This window comes from Sciurus vulgaris (genome assembly GCF_902686455.1).
Source record: "Sciurus vulgaris genome assembly, chromosome: 4".
Lineage (NCBI taxonomy): Eukaryota > Metazoa > Chordata > Mammalia > Rodentia > Sciuridae > Sciurus > Sciurus vulgaris.
Window position 1 is genome coordinate 162,638,448 of NC_136464.1, and position 26,275 is coordinate 162,664,722.

General features: G+C 37.5%; 1 protein-coding gene across 1 annotated transcript in view; it reads right to left on the minus strand.

Moving 5' to 3' along the window:
- Positions 1-2,521: 2,521 nt before the first annotated feature.
- The window catches only part of LOC306659474 (protein POLR1D-like), a 41,351-nt gene continuing 17,597 nt past the window's right edge, over positions 2,522-26,275 (minus strand). Inside the window, exons 2-3 of the mRNA XM_079137024.1 lie at positions 15,430-15,504; positions 2,522-3,172 (exon numbers count right to left, since the gene is read on the minus strand). Coding sequence (XP_078993150.1) covers positions 2,905-3,172; positions 15,430-15,504 — 343 coding nt within the window. The 3' untranslated portion in view covers positions 2,522-2,904. The remainder of the gene's footprint in view (positions 3,173-15,429; positions 15,505-26,275) is intronic.

Below are 26,275 nucleotides of genomic sequence, written 5' to 3' on the forward strand. Positions count from 1 at the left end.
CTGAGCCCTTTTAATTTTTTGAGATAGAAACTAAGTTGCTGAGGCTGGCCTTGAATTTGCAATCCTTTTACCTTAGCAGCTGGGATTACAGGTGGGTGTCACTGCACCTAGCTAGTTCTTCATTTTTATACTCCTAAATAGAATGACATTTAGTAAGGGGTCAAAGATTAGCCTCAAATGTAGAACACCTGAATATTTATCAAAAAGCCAGGCTTGGGCTGTGGAGTAGCACAGTGATAGATTTTGCCTAGGTGGATAAGACCCTGAATTGGGGGGAAAAATAGCAGCTGTCACCTGGGATAAGCCTCTGCCTCTTGCCCTACTCCATGTTAGAGTAGTCCCAAAGTAGGCTAAAATTAAGCCTATTTAAAATTCTTCTCAAAAGGATAACTTTTTGTTTTAAAGATTACTGTGATCCCAAAATAGAAAGAGATAAAAGGCAAAACTAAGTAAGAGATTGGGGAAATTATAAAAGATACTTTAAAGTCGTGAAAGGGTTTTAAAAATAATTAGAATTTGTAAATGATTTTGTATGTAATTGAGTTGACAAATGTCTTTTTTTTTTTTTTAAAGAGGCTAAAACAGATACCCAAGATACATTAGTGTTATGAAAATTGCGTTTCTTGGTCTGGAATGCACATCATACAAACTGAATATATTTTTGCCCTAGTTAATTTCATTGTTTTTTCCTTATAAAACTTTTTAACTATTGCCTGTTAGTGTTTCACAAAAATTTGATTTCTTTCTTTTTTTTTTTTTTTTTAGTTGTAGATGTACACCTTTGTTTTATTTATTTTTATGTGGTGGTCAGGATAGTACCCAGTGCTTCACACACGCTCAGCAAGCACTCTATCACTAAGCCACAACCCTAGCCCCAGAAGTTCAATTTCTAATATAATCACCTACGTTAAAACCATCACCTACAGTACAGATAGGATATGATGCTGACTCCCAATATTAATACTGACCCCAGTCAAATGGAAGGGACAACATTAAAATCAGAATCCACTACTTGCACTTTGAAACTGGTGGAACTGGCTGTGTGTGTGTTCAACAACCAAGATTTGGAGACCCAAGTCTCCAAAAAAGGGCTAAGAAAAAATAGCCAATATTTTGGCCCTTATCCTCCAGGGTCCTCCAGGACCCGGGGAATGATGGGACCCCTCTGAGGGCTCTGCAGCTCTGATGAGTCATTGGTCCTTTTGATAGGGGAATTGTGAGGACCCTAGAGAACTGGAGGCCAACCAGTATACATTTTGCAAAGAGAAGGGTCATTGGAGAAGCCACTTGTAGTTTGCAAGACCCTGACCCATCCTAGCAGATGACACAACTGATAGAGGAAAAGACTAAAGGAGCCAGAGGCTTCTCTTAAGTTCCTGACAGTAACTCCTGAGGCGTCTCAGCTGACCTTAACAGAGGCTAAGTTTTGGCCAAAATAGTGGTCATTTACAAGGTGTTTAACCTTCAGCAGGGAAGTATAACCAAAGACAAATGTACAAATATGAGGGTGGAAGACAAGTCAAAGAATAGTCATGCATGGGCAATTCAAAGGCAAAGAGATGTGCACTTATGACAGCCTAAAAGTTAGGGAGAAAAGGGTTCTTAAACAAGATTGTCTGAACCTAAAGCCCTTCCAGCAAGCATCTTAGCTTAGATGAGGGTCTTCTGTTTAGGTAGAAGGAAGAAAATGATTTTTTTTTAAGTAGTCCATACTGATTTAAAAAGAGAATCCCCTACATGATTTATTTAGTTGGGTATCTTCAGACTTTGATTCCCTTATGTATTCTGCTTTATAATTTATTATGGTAATTCTACTTTTAGGCTTAAATATTTAACTCTTCACTTATATGCTTCAGTCACTGTTTAAAGTTTTCACTGGGCCAAGAAACCTGCAAAGTCAGATTGGCTGACACCCTAGTTCCTGTTCCCTCAAGACTGAGGAATGGACAGAAGACAGGAGGAATTATAAGGAGGACACTCATTGCTTTTGCCTGCAAATGTCCAGTGGGTCACTAAAAACAGGATGAAAGACTTGGCATCTGTCTCCATTTTGCATCTATCCAATCCTAAGATAATGATGGACAGAGCACACCTGATCAAGAGCACCTGCTTTGGCAACTGGTAAAAGTCTTCAGCAATGCAAATCCCCAACCCATGCCCTCATCCCCTTTTCTATAAAATCTCAAAGTCATTGTCAACCCCTCAAGGACAGGACCAAGAACATGGATCCCCCTGTCTTCCTGGGGTAGCCATACTGATTCAAGTTCCTTTCATGCTTTTGACTATTACCTTTTCTGTTTGTTTTTTTTGGGGTGAGCAGCTAGACCTGATTTGCTGGATTCCCAGAGTCAGGCCTCTGGCCTAGGGTCTGGTGAAAATCACTGTTTCTTGATAAGCTTTCGGCCCTTGGAGGACTATAAGTTTTCATAAATATAAAAAATGGTTGGATGATTTCTAAAACTTGAATTTGACACCCATAAAAGTAAGGCATAGGATTTATAAGTATTTTATTTTTGAGAAATTTTGAGAAATGACCAAAAGTGCAGCACATCAAAAAACTGGGACTAGTTTTAACAATCTGAAAACTTTAAATTCTAGATTTACAGGTTTTTAAACTAACTTCCAAACAAAATAGGATAAAAATAACACAGATGTATACCACACTGCCAAAGTAGCTCAGACACGCTAAGCCATCTTCAGAGCAAGGCCCTTTGTAATTATTTCCTTGATGAATCTCGAGGTCATTTTTCACCTGCCAACAACAGCCACCTTTAAAAACAACAAAGGACCTACTGGGAAGATGGCTCTTAGGCATCTGCCCTGCCGGCTCACCTGTCCTCACATGCCCCAGTCCCAGGGGCAGTGTGGGCTCAGCTGGCGTGGGCCGGCCCCTCCCGCTCAGCCTCACCGCCTGCTGGGCCGCGGGTCGCACTTGTCCCGGGCGCCCCGCTTTCTTGGTGGGGAGTACCCCACTGAGCCTCGAGCGTGCAAGCTGTGCTTGTAGGGATGGCTTCTGTGCTTCTTCGGGTTCACTTCTTTCTGGTCCTGGCTTTTCACAGGTTCCTTGTTTCCCTCTTTTTGTTCATGCTCTGGCTCTTTATGGGAAGGCAATGTGTTCTTAATTGTGTTAATTAGGAATCTTTTATTTGTGCCAGCAAGAGGACACTTCATCCTGTGGGGTAGGGTGGGGGGAGGATGAGAAAAGGAAAACCATCATAAATAAGAGAACTGACTTCCAAGCTGAACCCACTATCATGATTAGTACCAAAGAACTGCGCTTCACAGAATCCAGTTCCTGAGTTTGTTCAGCTTTCCTTGCATGCCACCTAGTGTAAACTCTGAGTACAAGGAGAAAGTCAAGACTCTGAGTTCCTGAGGCCATCTGATGGGACAGGGTACATGCACCCTCTCAACCTTTTTTCCTGGGACTAAATTTCTTCTGGAAGTTTATGTGTACAGGTATTAACCACAGTGCAAAATTAGTAGAATCGTTTAATATTTTATCCAGAAAAAAAATTCAGATTTGACTACAATCTCTTTCCAGTTAAATTTATTGAGGTTTGTGTTTTTATTACCAAAAATGAACACGCCTCCTTCTGAGCAACAAAAACAAGTATATCCTGTTTTTTCTTAAATACAGGAGTTAAATGACCTCTAGAAAGAAAAAAATACACAGGGCCCATAACTATGCAATAATTTCTTTTTTACTTAAAAAAATTCTTATGCTTTATCTGTCAGGACTCTAGTCTGTGCTGTGGGGAGCAATTCACTCACACTCACCCCCAGGGGCAATTTCTGCATGAAAGTAGCTTCATGATTCAAGTTCACCTGGGAGAGAGACTGTAAGTAATTAAATTGCCTATTTTTATGCTTAGATATTTACTATGGTATTTATTTCATAATTTTTCAGGTCTATTTAAACATTCATTTTAGAAAAGAAAACCCCAAATAAATGAAAACCTGTATATTTCTTTTGGCCCTGACCAGTCTGCCATATGATGGGCTATTTTAAGAGTATGTAGGTCCCTAAAATCACATTATTCAGGGTGACTGGTATTAAACAAAATGAATAATATCCATCTTTCTATAAAATTTTAATTTACACAATACAGATGGTCTCTGACTTCCTCTGGTTTCAATTCTAATTTTTCAGCTCCAAGAGGTACAAAAGCACCAGGCGTGGTGGTGCACACCTGTGATCCCAACAGCTTGGGAGGCTAAGGCAGGAGGATGGTAAGTTGAAAGCCAGCCTCAGCAACTCAGTGAGGCTCCCTAAGCAACTTGGGGAGAGCCTGACTCAAGATATAAAATAAAAAAAGGGCTGGGGAGGTGACTCAGTGGTTAAGAGCCCCTTGATTCAACCACTGGTACGTAGGTATGTGTGTATATATGTATGTATGTGTATATATATGCTTGGGCCAGGAAAAGTGAGTAGTGAATGAATTAGAATAAGGAAGAAAGGAAACTTGAGATAAAAGGAAGATGCAGTGCAGTAGAAGCAGTGGCAATGGTGATGGTACTTAAATTTAGGAGCTTCAGTGAATGAGAAGAGGAATAAAAAAGAAAGGCAGGAACAAAGGGCAAAGAAAAACAGCTGTATAAGTACTGGAGGGTATGAAACTACCAGAACTCCTTGCCCTACTAGAGTGAACTTCCAGAAAAAGTGCATCATCATTACACTACCCTGAGTCCCAAGGTAGAGCCCATTGATGCATCCTAGAGGCACATCAGCATTGGAACACTTCTGAGCATGAGGAGGGCAGCAGATAAGAGGGTGGGCCTAGTTCTTCCTGGCCTTGTGGGATGTCAGTGAATCTAGGCACTGCTTTGCTGAAGACACTTAAGCCCTTGCAATTGCAAACGCAGTAATGACTCAGAAGAGCACCATGCACCAGCACGTTCCTAAATGGTGTACCACTGACAACCTAAAGGACTAACCACCCTTTGATTCATGCAGAAAGTATTCTGGATGGGTGGCCTGGTGCTTATCATTTTTACAAAAAATGGAACACATCTATCTCTTGGATAGGTAAGGCTAGAAATAACTGGAAAATAGGCCCACTACAGAAGAATTCTGGGTTAATTTCACTGGAGTGGGTCATCTCAGTATTGGCAAAACGGGACAATTATTCTCTGGATTAAACACTGAGGAAACAATGAGGTCAATTATTCTCTGGATTAAAAAATGAGGATGGGACAGCAGTCCAGGATCTCAAAACAAAATCTTTTGGTGATTTTCTAATGAAGTCCACTAGATTTTGTGATCTTCAGTGTCAGATCATCTTTAAAACCATATGCTTAATGGAGGTGAGCCAAGCTTAGCTGCAGAACTGCAGTGTTCACAGTACAAGCAACTGACCCAACATATTGACCACAAGACTGATTCTGAGAATGATCTAGAATAATTCCACAAGAAAACAAGCATTTACATCTCCTTTTAACATCAAAGATGTAATTTTAAAAAGTTTTGACACACAAATATTGCATATATTTGAGGTACAGTGTGATACTTTGATACATGTATCAAACATTGTATACAATGTCTAAATATCAAATCAGATAATTAGCTTATCTACCACCTCAAGCATTTATTATTTCTGTTGTGGGATCATTCAAAATCTTCTCTTCCAGCTCTTTTGAAATACATAATAAATTATCAACTATAGTCACTCTAGTATATAGACCATTAGACTTTGTTCGCCCTATCTAACTATATTTTTGTACCTATTAACTGACTTTTCTCTTAAAACCCACAACTTCCTTTCCCAGCCTCTGGGAGCCACTATTCTACACACTTCTTCTGAGACCAACAGTTGTAGCTTCCACATATGAATGTGAACATGTGTCATCTGTCTATCTGTGCCTGGCTGATTTCATGTAACATGATGTCTCAGGGCTCTTCTATGTTGCTGCAGATGACTGGATTTCATTCTTTTTAATGGTAGGATAACATCCCATTGTGTGTATGCACCACATTTTTCTTATCCATTCATCAAAAGATAGACACTTAGGGATTCCGTATCTTAACTATTGTGAATAGTGCTACAATAAACATGGTAATCGTCTCTTTTTTCACTGACTTTTTTTCCCTTTTGAATATATATCCAATAGTGGGATTGTGGATCATATGGTAGTTTCTATTTTTAATTTTTTGAGGAACCTCCATAATATTTCCCATAATGGCTGTCCTAATTTTTATTCCCATCAACAGTGAATAAGAGGTCCCCTTCAAAGATGCATTTGTGTGGTGTGTGTGTGTGTGTGAGAGAGAGAGAGAGAGAGAGAGAGAGAGAGATAGAGAGAGAGAGAGATAGATAGAGAGAGAGATAGATAGATAGATAGATACTGGGGATTTAACCCAGGGGCACCCTATTGCTGACCTGACCTGTAACCCCAGACCTTTATGATTTTTATTATTTTTAAAATTTTGGGACAGGGTCTCACTAAGTTGCTGAGATGGCTTCAAACTTGCGATCCTCCTGCCTCAGCCTCCTGAGTTGCTGGGACAGGAGTAGGTCACTGGGCCTGGCCAAAGATGCATTTTTTTATTTGGTACCAGGGATTGAACTCAGGGGCACTCAATCACTGTGCCACATCCCCAACTATATTTTGTATTTTATTTAGCAACAAGATCTCAATGAGTTGCTTAGCACCTCACTTTTACTGGGGCTGGCTTTGAACTCACAATCCTCCTGTCTCAGCCTCCAGAGTTTCTGGGATTACAGGCTTGTGCCACCACATCTGGCTCAAAGATACAATTTTTAATGTTGGTTATGCCTGTAATTCCATTCAAGGATGGCTTTGAGAGACCTTGGCTTACTAGGGTGAGATTTTTAAGTCAGATCTCTCACATGCCAGTATACATTTTAGAAATGATGAAAAGTGTTTATTCACACTCCTCTTAATAAATAAGGTAGGGCAATGAGAGAGGGGAGTACTGGCAAGCAGGTGGGAAAGTACATATAAAAAATGAATTTGTTAAATTATAAAATTTGTGCTGAATAGATTCAAATGTAAGAGCAGCATCAAAGCTAACATTAGAGGAAATCGACTGGGAGAGCTTTGGGTCTTCAATGTAATAATTAATTTTGCTGAATCTCACAGTCAGTTCTAACACTACGAAATCATACTACATGGCCCAGTGGCTGAGCACACGTGTTCTAGAATCACACTATATCAGATTGAACATCAGGTATATTATATAATCCCAACTTGCCTCTTAGCTCCTAAATGGGGAAAATAAATAGTGACTATCTTAAAGGGTTGCATGTAGATCAAAATGACTGAGAATACATAAAGTGCTTAGAACAATGCCTGACACACAACAGCCCATTTTAGCTTTGGCTCATAGCCCAACTTTACTATTTAATCAGCTGTGTGACCATGGGCAAGTTACTTACCTCTTCTCTGCTTTGGTTTTCCCCATCTGTAAAATGGGAACAATAGAAGTACCTACCTTAAAGTTACTGTGAGAATTTAATAAGATAATTTCATAAAGCATTTAGCATAGTGGCTGGCATATAGCAAAACTTGTTTCCTGAAGTCCATAACAACTTATTTACATTTTCAAAATTTAAAAATCTATGAAAACATAACTTCTAAAATTTATTTAAATTTTTTAGAGCATTATAATTATACATAATAGTTGAGTGTATCCTAATAAAGTCATATATGTATAGAATTTGAATTTTTTTTTGGAATTTGATTTTTTTGATTTGATAATTTAGGCTAGAAATATCTATTGGTTTTATGTTTTGATGACATGTCTATTGTATTTACTATAATTTTATCTTCTTGGTGGATTGTTCTTTTTACCAGGATATAGTGGCTTTGTCTCTTCTGATGAATTTTTGCTTGAAATCTGCTTTTCATATGTGAGACTAGTTACTTCTATTTGGAAACCAAACTCCTAATGACACCAAAATTTGTCTAGCAGCAAAACTTGAACTGACCTGACACTGGGCTATTAATGTAGTCTTTAACCCACCTAGTGTAAACATTCATATCTTTTACTGAAGAAATGATACTATGCTGAACAAGTGCCATGGGGTAGGACATACTACATATGCTGCAGAGTGTTTCTAAAAACGTGAAAATACCTACATTAAGAAACTTATCTGGATCCAAGGATTTTGCATAAGTGCTTGTGAATCTACATCATTACTAATCACTCTCTCTTTATGAAAAAGAGCATAAACTAACATTCACATTGGCAAGTATATTAGAATTTTCCCAAGATGACAACTCAAGGGATCATCCCAGGTCTCAAGTCAACTGTGATAATAAGTTAATCAAGACTACAGCAGAGGAAGGTGTGCTGATACACATAATCTCAGTGATTAGGGAGGCTGAAGCAGGAGAATTGCAAGTTTGAGGCCAGCCTCAGCAATTTAGCAAGAACCTGTTCCAAAATAAAAAAAATATAGGGCTGGGGACATAGCTCAGTGATAAAATGGCCTTGGGTTCAATTCCTAGTACTGGAAAACACATACACACAGTAGAATATCTGATGTTTCTTAATGAAAAAAAAAAAAAAAAACAACAACAAAAGAAAAAAAAACATAAGCCATTGTTAAAAGCTAATGAGGCAGTTCACAGAAGTTTTCAAAATGACTGTTAAAATTCAAAAGTTTTGGTACTTAGAATGGTTAGGCTTCTATGCTGAAAGTTTCACTTTCTAGACTATCTCAATTCTCCATTGGTACCAGAATCAAAGGGCTACTAGATACCACCTCTGACCTTGTAATTTGCATTTCCAACTGTTTTGCAAACTTTCTAGGACTATTGTCCTCAGATGTAAAACTAAAGATTCAAGTCATAGATAGATGAGCTCTAGAATCCCTCCCTAGTTTTAAGGGTCTCTGCTATCTAGGTTTACCCTCTAGTGAACAGTATCCCCCTCCTTCTTCACATTAGGAAATGACTCCATTTCCTTTATTGGTCCTCTTTTACCTCAGCTCATTCTTATTGCCATTTTCTCCCTGAATTTGAGTTAACAAGAAAAGCTGGCATAAGACAATCAACCATTATGCCATTTTTCATATCACCTTTGAACCTTGTAGGAAGAGCACAGGTCATGACTGTTAGATGTGTTGGCACCAAGTCTGTGACTGCCTGAGAAGGTGTGCTGGGGTGAGGGACCAAGGAGGCTACAGGGCAGAGCAGCTGCCCTCTTATCTGCCTGCAGCCTATCCTGACCAGTTGACTTTCTCATCTTTGTGAGTTATTTTTATTTTTGGTTTATTTCTGGTTCTAGAAAGTTATACTAGCTCATGTGGAAAGTGCCGGATTTATGCTGTTAGCAAAATAAATGGATCTAAAGTCTAAAGTCACCGTACCTATGACACACAGCTAGAATTAAGATCTGGTGTTCTATCTATGTTAAGCTTTATTTTTATTAAAAACATTGTTTTTGGTACCAGGGGTTGAATCCAGGGGTGCTTAACCACTGAGTCACATCCCCAGCCCTTTTTATTTTTAAATTTTGATACAGGGTCTCGCTAAGTTGCTGAGGCTGGCACTGAACTTGTAATCCTTCTGCCTTGGCCTCTCGAGCTGCTAGGATGATAGGTGTGCACCACTACACCCTGCAAACTTACTTGTGGGGCTCAAGTGATCCTCCGGCTTCAGCCTCCCGAGTACCTGGCACTACAGGCACATGCCACTGTGCCTGGCTTATGTTTAAACAATTCCCCTGACTTTCAGATCTCTTATCCCAGAAGCTGTGATGGAGGGTTCCACATTCTATAGGAGAGGAGAACTTTCTAGAGAATCTGCCATTAGAGACCAAGGTGGATCAGGGCCAGAAATATAAGCTTTTCACTTGTTTTTGAGTAGGTATACCATGTAAGATATTTTGCAAAAATAAGGTACTTGCTCTTTGTAGTTATCATATTCAACTTATGAAAAATAAAAGTTGTATGCAATGGCACCAGCCTGTGATCTCAGTTGCTCTGGATGCTTAAGCAAAAAGGATCACAAGTTCAAGGTGAGCCTGAGTTAGTTAGACCATCTTCAAATGGAATGGAATGGTATGAAATGAAATAAAATAAAAAGGGCTGAGGTTGTAGTTCAGTGGTAGAGAACCCCCAGGTTCAATCTCCAGTACTGCAAAAATAAACAAATATTTATGAAATAAAATAAGTTATAAAGAAATTTACAGGACAGAAAGTAGTAATTTTTTTATCTTAATATTTTTCTGTCTCCCATTGAAGAATGGAGATAGTATTTATCTTTCTATAGATCTATAACTGCTACTTTGGCTCCTAAAATAGTTGAATGAATATGATCCATTCAATAGTGACACATTATCACTGGCCACTGACTTTTATGGTAGAATAATAACAATGATGATATACACTTAAAAGCAATAACCCTGTGCCGATACATCACCAATGTTACTTCATATAGTCTCTACACCAGCATCCGCTTTATAAACAGTCTACCCTGGCAACACTGGGCTGGCTAGGGCACAGGAACAGGACAGAGAAAGACTCACTGTTGTCTAAGCAGACAGCTGATTAACGGAGCAGTCGGGAAAGCAACTGCAGGTGGAAAGCACATCAGCATGCTTGAGCTAAGGCTCCTTCATCCAGCAGAAGATGACACAGGGTCAGAAAAGGATGGCTAGTCTCAGAAGTGCAGGGCAGTCACAGACATGGGTAAGGACAAGGGTGGAGAATCCCTCAACACACTTGACTTTGAGGTGAGTGAAATATAACAGGCATTGGGAAATTATGATTCATAATTTTTTTTTTTTTTTTTTTTTTTTTTTGCAGTGGTGGAGATCAGACCTAGAGCCTCATGTATGCTAGACAGGCACTCCACCACTGAGTTGCATTCCAAACCCATAATATTTTTATGGAATTGTGTGTGGTGACACAAGCCTTAATTCCAGTGCCTTCGGAGGCTGAGGGAGGAGATTCGAAAGTTTGAGGCCAACTTCAGCAATTTAGTGAGGCTCTAAATTAGTGGTACCCTGTCTCAAAATAAAAAATGAAAAAGGCCTAGGGATGTAGCTCAGTGATTAAGTGCTCTGGGTTTAAAAAAAATCATTTTTATGGTAGGGAAATAGATATATTGGGGTCATGGAAGCAAAGTTCCATGTAATGCATTTCAATTGATTCCCTAATTCTATGGCCAAATCCATTCCCATACTAGCAAACAGCATTTCATCTTGCATTCTGTACATTTTTTGCACCATCATGGGTGTAAATCTAAAATAGTGCTTCTGGAAAGACTGAGGCAGGGCACCACTACACTCCCAGCTCTCCATGAAACGAGTAATTTTTTATGTTGAGGCTGTGGTCAATTACAACTCACTTTGTTGTTTAATGCCACCACAGCTATTACAACCATCCATGGCGCTACAGTTTACAATTTGGCAATTAAATGTCTCAGTGTGTGGCCACCTGAGAAATGCTTTTATAATGTTATAATCCCTATTACTAAACTGTTAACCCTTAATTACTCCACATACGGTAATCCCGAGGCTCACAGCAGGTGTTCAATGACTATCTCCAACCCTGTGCCTAAAAGTAATGCAAAATACTTGATGTGTGTTATATATATAGAGAGAGAGATCTCTCTCTCTCTCTCTCTCTATATATATATATATATAGAGAGAGAGAGAGAGAGAGAGAGAGAGGAAGATACATAAAATATTTATTCATTAAAAAAAATCTGAGAATCTTTCCTATGCAAGGTATTTCGCTAGGCTCTGTAGCAAAGATAAATAGCAGGCTATCATTCTGAGTATCTCTTTACTGTTCTTTAGAAGACTGCAGAGAGAAACAGAAGGAAGAGGGTGAAATTTAGAAGCAGATATGTAAAGGGTGGTTTGCTGGCAGAGACTGTGGTGAGGCTGTACTCCTTGGCCTCAACTCCCTTAGCAACACAGGTCATTTACATAGATATGTGATCTAACAGTAACACATTCAGGGCTCTCTGATTCACTTTCATAACTGGATATGAGAGGAATGTGGAGAGCAGGGGCAGTAAGCACTGGTGTTTCAGAGGGTTATCAGACAATAATCCAAAGAGGAAAGCTAGTGTAGAAAGCAATATCACAGTCCTATCAGCAGAGAGCTAGCTAGAGCCTTAGCATACATCTTTTAATAGGTTACACTTAACTCATATTAAGCATAAAGTAAAGATTTGGATTTCTCTGGCCCTGAAATACTGTGAAGGGCCTCATCTATGAATAACTTGAGATGTGAGCTCAACTTTCTCTTCCCATTGGTTCTAATACAGGAGCATGGCACACTGTGTTGTGTTCACTTCTTACTTGTCTGTATTTACAAATCGATTAAAACCTGAAGGTCAGGAAAGTGAGTGTTCTTCACTGCTGCCCATGCCTGCATATACTTACTGGTATGCAGTCAAGTATTTAAATTAATTAAAAAACAAAACAAAACAAAACACATGTCTGGATAAAGACTGGAGAAATTACTTGCTTTCCAATAATTAAGTTAGGGCAAGGCCGGGGATGTAGCTCAGTGGTAAGATGCATGCTTTGCATGCTGAAGGGTCTGGGTTTGATCCCCAGCACCAGAGGGGGAGAAAAGTTGACGTCATCAAGTGAAAGAATAATGTGGTTTATTTCCTCTTTATATCTAGATTGAACCTGAACCAAAACACAAAAGCATTCAAGAATATCATTTTCCTTAAAACAACTGAGTTAAGAAAACAAGATTCATTTTCTTTCAATTGAAAATAAAAGACTTTCATCATCTGTCTCTCCTCTTCCATCCTCCTAGGAAATCTCCCTGGTTCTATTGTGCATGTACCAAAGTGAAGCTAAAGCAGATTAACTATAGTACATCTCTCCAATAATCTGAGGTTTCATTCTCAGTCCTAAACTCTGGGCCCATTCTTAATAATCCCAATAGCTTCCTCAAAGCATTTCAATGGCAATGTGTGGTTGTTTCCTTAAAAGGTCAAACCTTACCCTTTAATCCTGGGGACTTGTGAGTCTTAGGCAGGAGGATCTCAAATTTAGATTAGCTTCAACAATTTAGTGTGGCCCTAAGTAAGCATAGTGATACCCTGTCTCGAAATAAAAAATAAAAAGTGCTGGGGATGTAGCTCAGTGGTAAAATACCCTCAGTTCAATTCTCAGTTCCTAAGTAAAGAGAAAAAAAGGAAACAAATAACAACAAAAACAAATGAAAATGAAAGGCTCATACTTTGGGACTAGATTGAAAAATTACATTGGGCGAGAGATAAGCTGAAGTCAACGTGACCAGACCAAAAATGGCTTTGAAGACAATGAAGTCGGGAAAATTTCTGAAATTTATGCTTATAAATTCTGTTTTGTTGACAAAAAAGGAAGTCATGTGGGTCAATATTTCAGCTTCCCTAAGGCCTCTGTCGACAAGAACCTCTAAAAAGATTCTTTTACTGAAATATATCCAAAGAAGTGTACAGCACCAAATGGTCTCTTTGTAAAATAAAAAGTGGTATCTCACTCGTATTTTCTTTTTTTTTAGTTCAGCAGCCTCTGTATGGCACCTGACCAATTTTCTAAGATGTTTCTTATGGAATATCCAAAATAAAACCATGTCACCCACTCTAATTCTATTTTAAATTGTAGAGCAATTATAAAGATTTTCTAGATGTTCAGAAAAACAAACTATGGCCTACCAGTGAGCAAGAGAATGTCTTCTCCTTTATGATTGTGCCAGGGGCTGGGTGCAGTGGCACATGCCTGTAATCCCAGTGACTCAGAAACTGAGGCAGGAGGATCACAAGTTCAAGGCAAGTCTGGGAAACTTAGTGAGACTGTCTCAAAAAAGGGGTGGGGATGTAGCTCAGTGGTAGAGCACTTGCCTAGTATGGGTAAGGTCCTGGGTTCAATCCCAGTACCACAAATAAACAAACTCCTGCCCCTCAAACTATCAGTCCAAGGAGGTCTACTCCACAGGGATGGGTACTTGGACACCTGGTCAGGCTACTCCAGTGCAGAGGTGCTGTCTGCCTCTGGCAGAGGTGTGGATCACTCTGGATTCTGCAGAGCATATTGTCATTATTCTCTGCAATTAACCAGGATTAGTAAATTATTTTTAAAATGTGTGGTGCACTTTAGAATCACCTGGGTATCTTTAGAATTCTAAAGTCTAGGTCATACAGTATAATAATTGATGGTAGGACATAAGTATTAGTAGTTTTTGAAGCTCCCCAGGTGATTTAAAATATACAGATAAATTTGGGAACACACGCATCTATACACACATTTAAATAGATGGAACCCAGGTGTTACCCAGGATGAGTAGGATACAGGGTATATGCTCTCTGTCTCAGGACCAGTGAGCAGAGCCAAGCTGTGGCTGTCCTGGATCCAGGCCTCTTTTCATAGCCCACATAGCCTCTTGAGTCACTGGGATTACTGGTGTGCACCACCACACCTTGCTATGCTTGGTTAGTTTTCTTGTTTTGTTATATCAGCTTGCTGGAACCTCTCTAGAGCAGCAGTTCTCGAAATGTGATATGTGGACCTGTAGATCACCAAGGGATCTGCAAGTTATTTTCACAGTCTTGATGTTATTCACTCTTTCCCACAGGGTTGAGGTTGACATTTGCACTGAAGGTGTAAAAGCAATGAATAAAACTAAACCAAGACACAAGACAGTGACACCGAATGGTACCAGCCGTCATTACATTCTTCACTGTCATGAACTGCAGTTTAAAAAGGCCAGTTCTACATAAGAAAGCCCTTGATGAAGCAGGAAAAAAAGATCAATTTTGTTAAATCTTGACCCTTGAATATCTCTTTTTAATAATTATGCGTAGAAGTAGGAAGTACACATAAAACACTTCTGCTAATTGTGAACTACGATGGTTGCCTCAAGGAAAAGTACTTGTGTGACCCTTGCAAAGTGAAATAGTTGATTACCTAGACATGGATGACCCTCTCACTTCAAGGAAAACAATTCACAGTTTTATGCCAACATATGCTTTATCACTGAGCCATATTTATATTATTAAGTTTGAACAAGCTCTAGTTTGTATAGAAACTATAAGTGTGAACTTAATTCTATATGACCAAACTGTACACAAATATTTAGAGTTAAAATTATATTTTAAGATAAATTGTAATTTACTAAGAACTGTAACTACAACAGCAATTCTTTAATGATGAACTCTGATATAATATTGCTCTTACACAGGTGCTTTTGGGTACAGTGGTATCTCACATCTTGGTAATTTGTGAATCAAAGGGATGATAAAACCACAACGCACATCCTCCACACACACGCTGCGGCTGAATGCTGGAGCTCCTCGGCATTCAGCCCCCAGCAGAGTTCTCACCACGCTCACCTCTGGGTGCTTTCCTCCATCTATGCTGCAGGTTCCTGTATCGATAACTCCTGCCAAGACTTTTCTCTTTATTATATTTTTAAATTTAAGGAAGATTACTGGAGAACTTACCAACCCATAGGTCCCATTGTTTCGGCTCTAGTTTTCCCACGCTTTGCCTCCTTTAGCAGTTCTTCTATTGCTTTCCTGGTGGGAAAGAGGAAGAAATTTGAAACGTAGTCACCCCACTAAGTTATGAAAATCAACTCATTCCTCATCTATGACTGGAAAGAAACTGACTTTTGAAGCATAATTATTGGGGCAGTACTTTTTTTTTTTTTAATGGTTGACAGTTTTGAATACAAAAATGAAAAAGAAACCTTTTATGTGAAGTGAAAAACACTGACAAGGAGAATAAAATGAAAAACTGGGAAAAGTATTTGTAATATGAGAGTTCAATTATATATCCTTTTTTCCATTTTTTTTAATAAAAATCATAAATTTACATAGGGCAATGTTGTTTGATTGTTATTTTTTCCCTTCCCCCCACCCCTCCCATCCCTCTTTTCCCTCTATACAGTCCTTCCTTCCTCCATTCTTACCACCCTCCTTATACCTAACCCTAAACCTAGCTAACCCCTCCTACCCCCCATTATATGTCCTCATCCGCTTATAAGCGAGATCATTCGTCCTTCAGTTTTTTGAGATTGGCTTATCTCACTTAGCATGATATCCTCCAATTTCATCCACTTGCCTGCAAATGCCATAATTTTATCATTCTTCATGGTAGAGTAATATTCCATTGTATATATGCCACAGTTTCTTTATCCATTCATCAACTGAAGGGCATCTAGGTTGGTTCCACAATCTGGCTATGGTGAATTGAGCAGCTATGAACATTGATGTGGCTGTATCTCTGTAGTATGCTGATTTTAAGTCCTTTGTGTATAGGCCAAGGAGTGGGATAGCTGGGTCAAATGGTGGTTCCATTCCAAGCTTTCTGAGGAATCTCCATACTGATTTCCAGAGTGGCAGCACTAATTTGCAACCCCACCAGCAATGTATGAGTGTACCTTTTTCCCACATCCTCGCCAACACCTATTGTTGCTTGTATTCTTGATAATCACCATTCTAATTGGGGTGAGATGAAATCTTAGGGTCAATTATATATCCTTAATATAAGATTTTTTTTTTTCATACTGGGGATTTAACCCAGGGGGGCATTTTATCATTGAACTACCACCAGTCTTAAGACAGAATCTGGCTGCTACTGAAGTTCTCACTAAGGTGCATGTATCCTATGTTTAAAATGTTTAAATTCACTATTATTTAAAGAATTCCAACTAACCACATAATGATTAATATTTCAGCTCATTTGGGAGTAGATAAATAAGTTCTTTTTTCTCTGTTAACGGGGACTAAAGATGATAGAATATTTTTGGAGAACAATTTGACAACATGATAAAGAGCCTTAAGAATACTACATATCTGTTGACCTAAAATTCTACTTTATCCTAAGAAAATATTCAAGTAAGTATGAAACTATATGAATAAGGATACTCATTAAATACCTTGTTGACAAATAAAGGAAAAGATCAGAAAACTTAATATTTATGAATAAAGGATTATTTAAATAAATCATGAAACAGCCACATGTGAAAGACTAGGCGGTCAGTAAAATAAACGTGAAGGAATAATCGACACAGAAAAATATTCCTAAGAGTATAGATATTCCTATAAAGTCATTCCGATACATTCTTTTATATATATAAAGCTGGTTACAAAACAGTATGTATAGAATAATCCTATTTTAAACATTTACATGCATAAGTGCATGGGAAAACATTTGGAGGAATGTTATAAAAATAGTAAGATTACTTTGGGTGATTTTTTGTTTTTTGCTTCTCTATTTTATTTTTTCTACAATTATATGTATTAGTTGTATAATTTTAAAGAGAGATTAAAAAGTAATCTCCAGAAAACATACTTATTAACCATATTCTGAGACTTAACTGTGTGTAAGATACTGTGTAAGGTGCTATGAGTAGCAACATAGAAAGATAATCCCTAAATTAAATATTATTATGATATGTGAATAAAGTTAATAAAAAGAGGTATGAAGTTGGAAACAATATAGTCCAGAGATAGAAGTATAAATCTAATCAGAGTTTTAAAACTGGATAATTTATATAGATTTTATATTAAAACAATTATACTATTATAGCATTACTATGTACTATTTACAAAATCCCGATGTGATATCAATATTTTGTTAGTTTATAAAAACATTTTATTTTATACTAATTTTTATGTTATCAAAGAAAAGCATACATATAGCTTAAAAAGACAAACATTTAAAAGACAATAAAAGATAGCAGTCTTCTACTTCATCTTTCCCTACTCACCCCCAATTTTTTCCAGCTGTTTTTAAAATTAATTTATCCCAGTATTTGCCGCCATATTCCTAATATACTTTTAAACTATTTCATCATCCTCTTAATAAACAAATATGTGCTTCTTTTTGAATAACTCACATTTTAAAAAATTCTTAATTAGTACTGAGATCTTAAAAAAATGTCTTCAGTTTATTCATCAACTCTAACAGTTTCTGATCCCTCCTGGGAAGGCCCACTTCCTGGGTCACTGAAGAACTGAAGCATTTGCTTACCGACCAATACGTGCATCTTCTTACCCTGAACTTGCTCAATCAGATCAAGTTTTACAGCCCAGTCTGAGGATATCACAAAGAGATAAGTCATCTTATTATCCTCCTCCTTCCAGCTCTGTAAAATAATAAAGCCTACTGATATGATCTGGCACTTTGTCCATGATAGTTGTTTATGAAAAATTTATCCTATTTGCTCCAAAAGAGATCCTTAAACAGTACAACTATTCTAAACACAATTCTCCACTTCCCATTCACTAGTGTGGTAGTTTCTAAATAGAAGGGGATCATCAGTCATTCTTAGCTCCACGCATATGCTCTTCTCATTACTACAGACATGGTTAAAAATCTTCATTGGAAAAAAAATAGTTTGGGAAGTTCCCTGTTTATGAACAATATGTATAAATTACAAATAAACTAGAATGTATTTTCTCATAAAAGCTGTGTGCCTGGCTTTCTAGTACAGACTGCAAAAGCTTATTTGAGTCAAAGTTGAAATGCAGAACATCAGCAGAAAACAATATTCACAGAAACCTTGAAGGCATGTTCTGGGCTCACTTAAGAATTCTGATTCTTTTTTAGTTTCAATTTCACTTACAACAATCTCCAGCACTGTTATTTATTTATTTTTTTTTGGGGGGGGGATACCCAGGATTGAACTCAGGGGCACTCGACCACTAAGCCACATCTCCAGCCCTATTTTGTATTTTACTTAGAGACAGGATCTCATTGAGTTGCTTAGAGACTTGTTATTGCTGAGGCTTGCTTTAAACTCGAGATTCTCCTGCCTCAGCCTCCCGAGCCACTGGGATTACAGGTGTGTGCGCAGCTGTGCCCAGCTTCCAGCACGTTTATTAACTTTGCCTGGTATGATTAAGGGTGCCTTCAGATTTATAAGTACAAAGAGAAAAGAAGGTATATGTATGAGAAAGACTGCCTGAAGTGAAAGGAATTCAGAGATGAAAGATCATACATGGAAGGGCAAGAACTGAGTGGAGACAGGTATTCAGTCAATAGGTCTTCTCATTGATAAAGATGGCTTAGTTGCAGTCCACAGCAGAGCCTATAGCACTGTACCAGATTAGTTAGGTGTCTTTAATTGGTTTAACAACTAACGTTGATATAGAACTTTAAGTTTATAAAATGCTTTCCTGTCTGAATATGGTTATGTAGGAATCACCACCAGCTTACAGATGAGGAAAATGATATTCAGAGATACTGACTACCTTGCCCAAAGTAACACTGCTAATGATCAGTGAGGAGAGGAGGAAGAAAGCAAACAAAACTCTATCTAGGTTTTTGTCTGTGAATCCTCTGATCTTTCATTGCATTATCTTCTCCACAAACATTTGTGCAGCAAATCCTAGAGAAATTTTCTCTTTATCACTAAGAGGCAAAAAAACTTTAATAAAGAAAAGAAAAGTTGTCACTGTTTCTGCATTCACAGAGAAGTGGGGACAGGCTGATACTGGAGAGGCGGAAGGAATGAAAGAGGATTGCTCACTATTTTGTCCTAAGAATGTTGAGCATTCCCTACTTCCCACCCGAAATTCTCCAGCACAAACTTCCTTTGCAAGGCCTTTCTTCCAAATGGGAGAACAACATTTGTCACAATCATGTATTGTGACCTTAAAACAACATCATCACCTTCCAAACTAAGGGGAAAAAATCAGGTAGTGTTTCCACTGCTGTGGCCTCGAGTGTTTCCTCTGAAACTCTTGCTAATGAATTCTTGGGTAAAGACACAGTAAATCTTGTTTCTACTGCACATAATTCAGAGGCTAAATACTTGAATTATCAAAGATTATGGAACATCAATGTGTATGGAGCAAGACAGTTTTTAATGAGATGTTGAAACAAAAGTGTAAGCTGCAGTTAAAATACAGGGAAAGAAATAGAAGAATATGTAAGAACTAAATACGGAACTTAAACAATCAAAACTACTGAGCCATAAATTAAATTCTCAGAACACTCGTTTTTATACTTTCTTTAAATATCCTACAAGTTTCTTTGTAAAACATACCTATTATATTAGAATGTAAAGTTCCATGGAATGAAAACCCGTAGAGTTGGGTCTCTCAAACTGGTCTCGCAGTTTTCTGGACATGGAAACAAACTATAATCAATTTTCAATGATCCATGAGTGTATTATCTACAGCCAACTTTCCATTCTAGCTCAGCTTCCTCAGGCCTGTCTATTCATTCCATCAGCCAGCTGGTACATGCTGAAGGAATGTCAACTGATCATAATAGCAGCTTAAATAAAAGCCAAGTGGGAATGCAAATCTGGTACAAAATCATCTTAAAATCCAAAGTCAAACAAATTAGTTTTGAGTTATCTGGGTCTGTGTTTCCTTTTATTCACACAAATCAACTCAGAGCTATAACTATTCCAGTCTCTAGAAAGGGTCCCAAGAAATTCAAGGCAATTAAAATGAAGCACCAGAAATGGAAAGGCAAATTAAATAATAAACAATTTAGGAAAATGAAAAGTCTAAAGGAATAAAATCAGAGGAGTTAAATCTTAAGTAACTGCTTAAAAATAGAAAGAGAAATGGATCTACACACACTTCCTTGCAAAATGATGGTAAAGGAAAGCTAGTAACATAAGGCTGATCATTAGATACTTTCCTTGTTTTGTGCCTCCATCAGTCTTTAAAAAGTCATCTTTGACTGGCTTGGGTGGCATAAGCCTGTAATTGTGGCCACTTGAGAGGCTGAGTCAGGAGGATGGCAAGTTGAAAGACAGACTGGACAAAAATAAAAGGTAGGGGATGTAGCTCAGTGGAAAAGTATCCCTGGGCTCCATCCCCAGCACGCCCCACCCATGGCAAAAAGTCACCTTTGAACAACTAACTGTACAGTATCTGTCACATGACAGAAAAACAGGTTCAAATAAGATATGTGTTCATACAAGCAAAGAAAAGAGACTTAGAAAACTGGAGGAAGCCAGCATCATTTACTATTTACTGGGAAATCCTCTGACAAGCCCTGCCCATTATCAATGCTGAAGGTAACCAGTTATTAACAAACTATTAGGTAGAATGTAAGAGAAATTTTATTATAGCAACCTAAATTTCATAATGCAGTGATAAGACTTGGTGAAAAAAATGGAACAATCTATTTGATCTTCAGTAAGGATTTAATGTCAGACCACAGAACATTCTGATTAAAAAGTGTGGGCAGATGATCGGATCACTGCTGGACATCTGCAAACAGCTGCCTATAGGCTCATAAGGAGCCAATAGTTTAGCAATCACAAACATCCTGTAGAAACCACAGGACAAAGTCTGGATTCTGTATAACTTAATATTTTGATAATATAAAGAAATTTGGAGAATTCTTAATTTTGGTAAAGTCAAGTAGGGTCACCTATCTGTAAGTAGCAAAGAAAGGCAAGAAAATTTAAATTGTAGATAAAGTTTTTGAAGACAAGGTAGAACTCAATGGGAATATTAGGGACATTTGGGAAGTTAAAATAATTATTCACAGATATAAGCTGGAGGTAGCAAAAATTACTTCTGTAAATTATGCCAAATATCAAATTATGCCATACCAATGACTTGTGTTTTAAGTACTATGATTTTTTAAAATGTTGTTTTTAGCTGTCAACGGATATTTATTTTACTAATTTATATGTGGTGCTGAGATTCAAACCCAGTGCCTCACACATGCCAGGCAAGTGCTCTACCACAGTGCCACAACCCCAACCCAGTACTATGATTTTTATAGTAAGCAAGGCCTTTCCCTAAAAAAGGCTTACTACTAGGGATTTTATATCAAATACATACACACATATATACTGTAAAACAGATGATGAACTATCTAGAATGTGGGGAGGAAACTATAAATAGATATAAATGTATAATTTTATTTTTGTTTAAATATATAATAGATATAATATATATAATGTTATAAATATCTATTCATAAGATATTAAAAAATGGAGTCATGAAAAAAGTGCTTAATTTTTGAAAATACAGTAAGAGTAGAGGATGATGGAGGAACATGAATGGAGAATTAATGAGAGCTTTTGATTTCATACCCACATGGACGATCAAAAGAGAAGAAAAAAGCCGTATTTTAAGCAACAATACAAAATTTTAGACAAAGATATTAGACTGTTTGCAATGATAATGATATTATCTTAGCTACCTCAAAGGGTTGTTGTGAGGATAAAACAAGTTACTTTATTTGGATCCAAGTGTTCTGAATTTTTTAAGAAGCATAAAAAGTATGATAGCTAGTTTTTTACTTGACCAAATTCTGAGAGGTCAGGGGACTTGTTTTTCTTTTTCTTTTCACCTTAGTTTTCCTTATGCATGGCACATGGTAGATACTAAGTTAAAATTGAGAGGAATTAATGGGTTCTAGAAGTGAGTGGGACATGATAAAAATGCAAAGTTCTTTTTTTTTTTTTTTCTTCAAAATGGAACTCAACAGTAAGAAAACAATCTGATTAAACAATGGGTAAAGGAGGAGATGGGCATGCTAGTGCATATCTGTAATACCAGTAGTTTGGGAGACTGATGCAGGAGGATCACAACTTCAAGGCCAGCCTGGGCAACTAAGTAAGACTCTGTCTCAAAATGAATAAAAAGGACTGGGGATGTAGCTCAGTGATAAAGCACCCTGGGTTCAGTCCCCAGTACTGTTAAAAAAAAAAAAAAAAAAAAACCCAAAACTACACAGGACCTGAAGAAATACTGTTCATAGGGAAGCATTTGAATGGCCAAAAGAGACATGAAAAAAAAGTTCAAAATCACTAATTATCAGAGAAATGTAAATTAAAACCACAATAAGATATTGCTTTACTCTGTGAGAATGGCTATTATCAAAAAGCTGAAAGTGTTGATGAGGGTGTGGAGAAAAGGGAACCTTTGTACACTGTTGTTGGGAATGTAAACTAGTATACCCATTTTGTAAAATAGTGAAGTTCCTCAAAAGATTAAAATTAAACTTTAGATTATGTAGAGGGAAAGAAGAAGGAGGAGGGGGCAGGGGTATGAAAAATGGTGGAATGAGACAGACAACATTACCCTATGTGCATGTATGATTATATGAATGGCATGAATCTACATTGTGCACATCCATAGAAATGACAAGATGTACCCCATTTGTGTACAATGAATCAAAATGCAGTCTGTAAAAATTAAAAAAAAAAAAAAAAAAAAAAAAAAAAAGATTAAAATTAGAACTACCAAATGATCCAGCAACTCCACTACTGGGTCTATATCTAAAGGAAATAAGATCAGTATGCACTCCCCAGTTCACTGCACCACTGTCTACAATAGCTAAGACGTGGAATCAACCTAAGTGTCCATTAATAAGTGAATGGATAAAGAAAATGTGTGTATGTATGTCGTGTGTGTGTGTGTGTGGTGTGTAGATATGGACATTATATCTAAATACATACAACAGAATACTTTTCAGGTTTAAACAAGAAGGAAATCCTGTCATTTGTGATAACACAATGAACCCGGAGAATACTGTTACAGTGAAAGAAGCCAGACACAAAAAGGAAAATTCAGTATGCTCTCCCTTACATGTGGAAACAGTTGAATTCACAGAAGCAAAGAGTAGAATGGTTGTTACCAGGGGTTGGGGGTTGGGTAGAGGGATTAGGGGGCCTTGGAAAATGGTCAAAGGATATAAAATTTCAGTTAAAAGTAAATTCAAGAGATTTATTTTACAGTTTGGTGATTTTAGTTAATAATGACAAACTATATTCTTGAAAATTACAAACTAGATTTTTGAGGTATAGGGGTAGGAATGATAGTAGAGTGAAACAGACATTATTACCTCATGTATATATAAGACTGTATGACCTATGTGATCCTACAATATGTATAATCAGAAAATGAGAGATTACACTCCATTTATGTATGATCTACCAAAATGTATAAATGCATTCATTCTACTGTCATGTACAAAATAGAATAAAAAAATTTTTTAAAAATTACAAACTATAGATTTTAAGTATTCTTTTCCCCAAAAATGCATGTCATGTAACATGTGTTGATCAAATTGATTTAGTCATTCCACAATGTATACATATTAAAAAAAAAAAAAAACATGAACTGAGTATGGTGGTACACACCTGTAATCCCAGTGACTGGGAAGATTGAGACGGGAGGATCACAAGCTTATTGCCAGCCATGGCAACTTAGTAAGAGCCTGTTTCAAAATAAAAAACAGGGCTGGGCATGTAGCTCAGAGGTAGAGCCCCTGGGCTAAATCCCCACACCACAAACAACAACATGGTATACAAGACAAAAATATACAATTTTATTCATCAATCAAAATTAATTAATTAAAAATGAGGAAAAATACTGTAGCCAGGACAGGAAATTATAGGTGGCATGAAAGAAAAGGCAAGACAAGGAGAGAGGAAAAGAAGACAAAAGAGGAAAAGTAAGATGTGTGCTCAGTGAATAAATAGGAAAGGAAATGAATGGCCACAGGCTTCCGAATGCAAACTCCTACAGTGGCCGGATTTGAACAGCATCACATATCCTTAGAACATTAGTCCAAATATTAGGTCAGGGGTTAGAGTTGTAGCTCAGTGGTACTGTGTGAGGCCCTCAGTTGGATCCTGAGCACGGGAAAAAAGAAATGACAAAAATATAGGTCATACCAGGAAACCACGGATGTGATTAAAGTCACAGAATCAGGCCCATCTGGACTTTTTCCTGCCAGGATTGATGATTAGATTCTCAGAGGCTGTTTGAAAAACTTAGCAAGTCTCCATATCTACAAACCACTCCTCCCATTGGGCATGGTGGCAAATGCCTATAATACTAGTGGCAAGGGAGGATGAGGCAGGAGGACTGCAAGTTCAAAGCCAGCTTCAGCAATTTAGTGAGGCCCTAAGTAACTGAGAGAGATCCTATCTCAAAACAAAACAAAACGAAACAATAAAAACAGACTGGGGATGTGGCTCAGTGGTCAGGCCCCAAGTTAAACCCCAATCCTTGATGTCAAAAAACAAACAACCAAAAAACCCCATCAAGCCTTAGGTTGCTACCAGTGATAAATGGTTTTTGTTTAACATCTAATATCATTCACTTGCTTCATTACGCAAGTAATAAAAAGCCCACTTCATTCACATATGTTGACATCCTCTAAACTTCCATTTCCTAGGGAAGATGCTAATTGTACTTTGAAAGGAAACTGCTTAGTGTTGGTGACTGAGTGCTAGGAATATTATGGTGAAATGTTACAATGGGGACTGGTTTGTCTCTCATCAGTTCTTGCCATAAGAAATGCTATGCAGGATTACCGTGTTTAGGGACTTGGCTATGACTGTCCAGAAGCCTAATACGGCTCCAACACCCAGACTGACTGCAGTACACATCTGCCCTTAGCCAGATCGCTGAGCTTTGCTTAGGCTATGCCCTCTGTCCAAATGGCTTTTCACTCCAGCCACACCTCATCACCAGACAGATACTCAGCTCAGAAGTTAACTTTTCCACAGGTCTTTCCTGATCTCCCTTCTTTATTTCACATCAGAAGATACAGTTGCTCTATTGTCTCAAGCCCACTGAGGCACAAGTGAAGTCCTACATACCATAATTCCAAATATTTAAAAGTTATAGAATAAGCAGGGTGTGATGACACAGGCCTGTAATCCCAGCAATTTGGTAGGAAGATGCCAAGTTTGAGACCAGTCTCAGTAATTTAGTGAGGCTCTAAGAAACTTAGTGAGAACCTGTCTCAAAATAAAAAAATTAAAAAGGATTGGGGATGTAGCTTGGTGGTAAAGCACACCTGGGTTCAACTGCCAGTACCAAAAAAAAAAAAAAAGTTACAAAATAAGCTAAAAGTATTAAATAAAATGTATTCCTTCTTCCTATTTTAACATTACAGCAAAAATAAAAACCATGTTAATTTTTTAAAAATATGACAAGGTCAGCAAAACATCAAAGACAACAGAATTTATTGCATACATTGACTCGTGTAGTAGCTAGCTGATAATATTGGGATGAATAAAATATAAAGACATAAGTACATACACTTACTCCATAAATTTTCTTGCTGATTTCAACAAAATCCCTAATCATATTGTGATAATCATGATTTTCACATAGTATTCCATTAACTATAATCTAAAAGTATTAAAAGAGCTGAGGATCTAGTTCAGTGGTAGAGTATCCCTGGGTTTAATTCCTAGTGTCACTAAAACAAAACAAAATCCTCTTGTAAAATACTAAGATGCTCTATGAATCAGTACCAAATTTCTTGCATGTTCCATATAGGCTTACACATATACAGCGTGAGTAATAAGACTTAATATTGCAGAATGTTACTCAG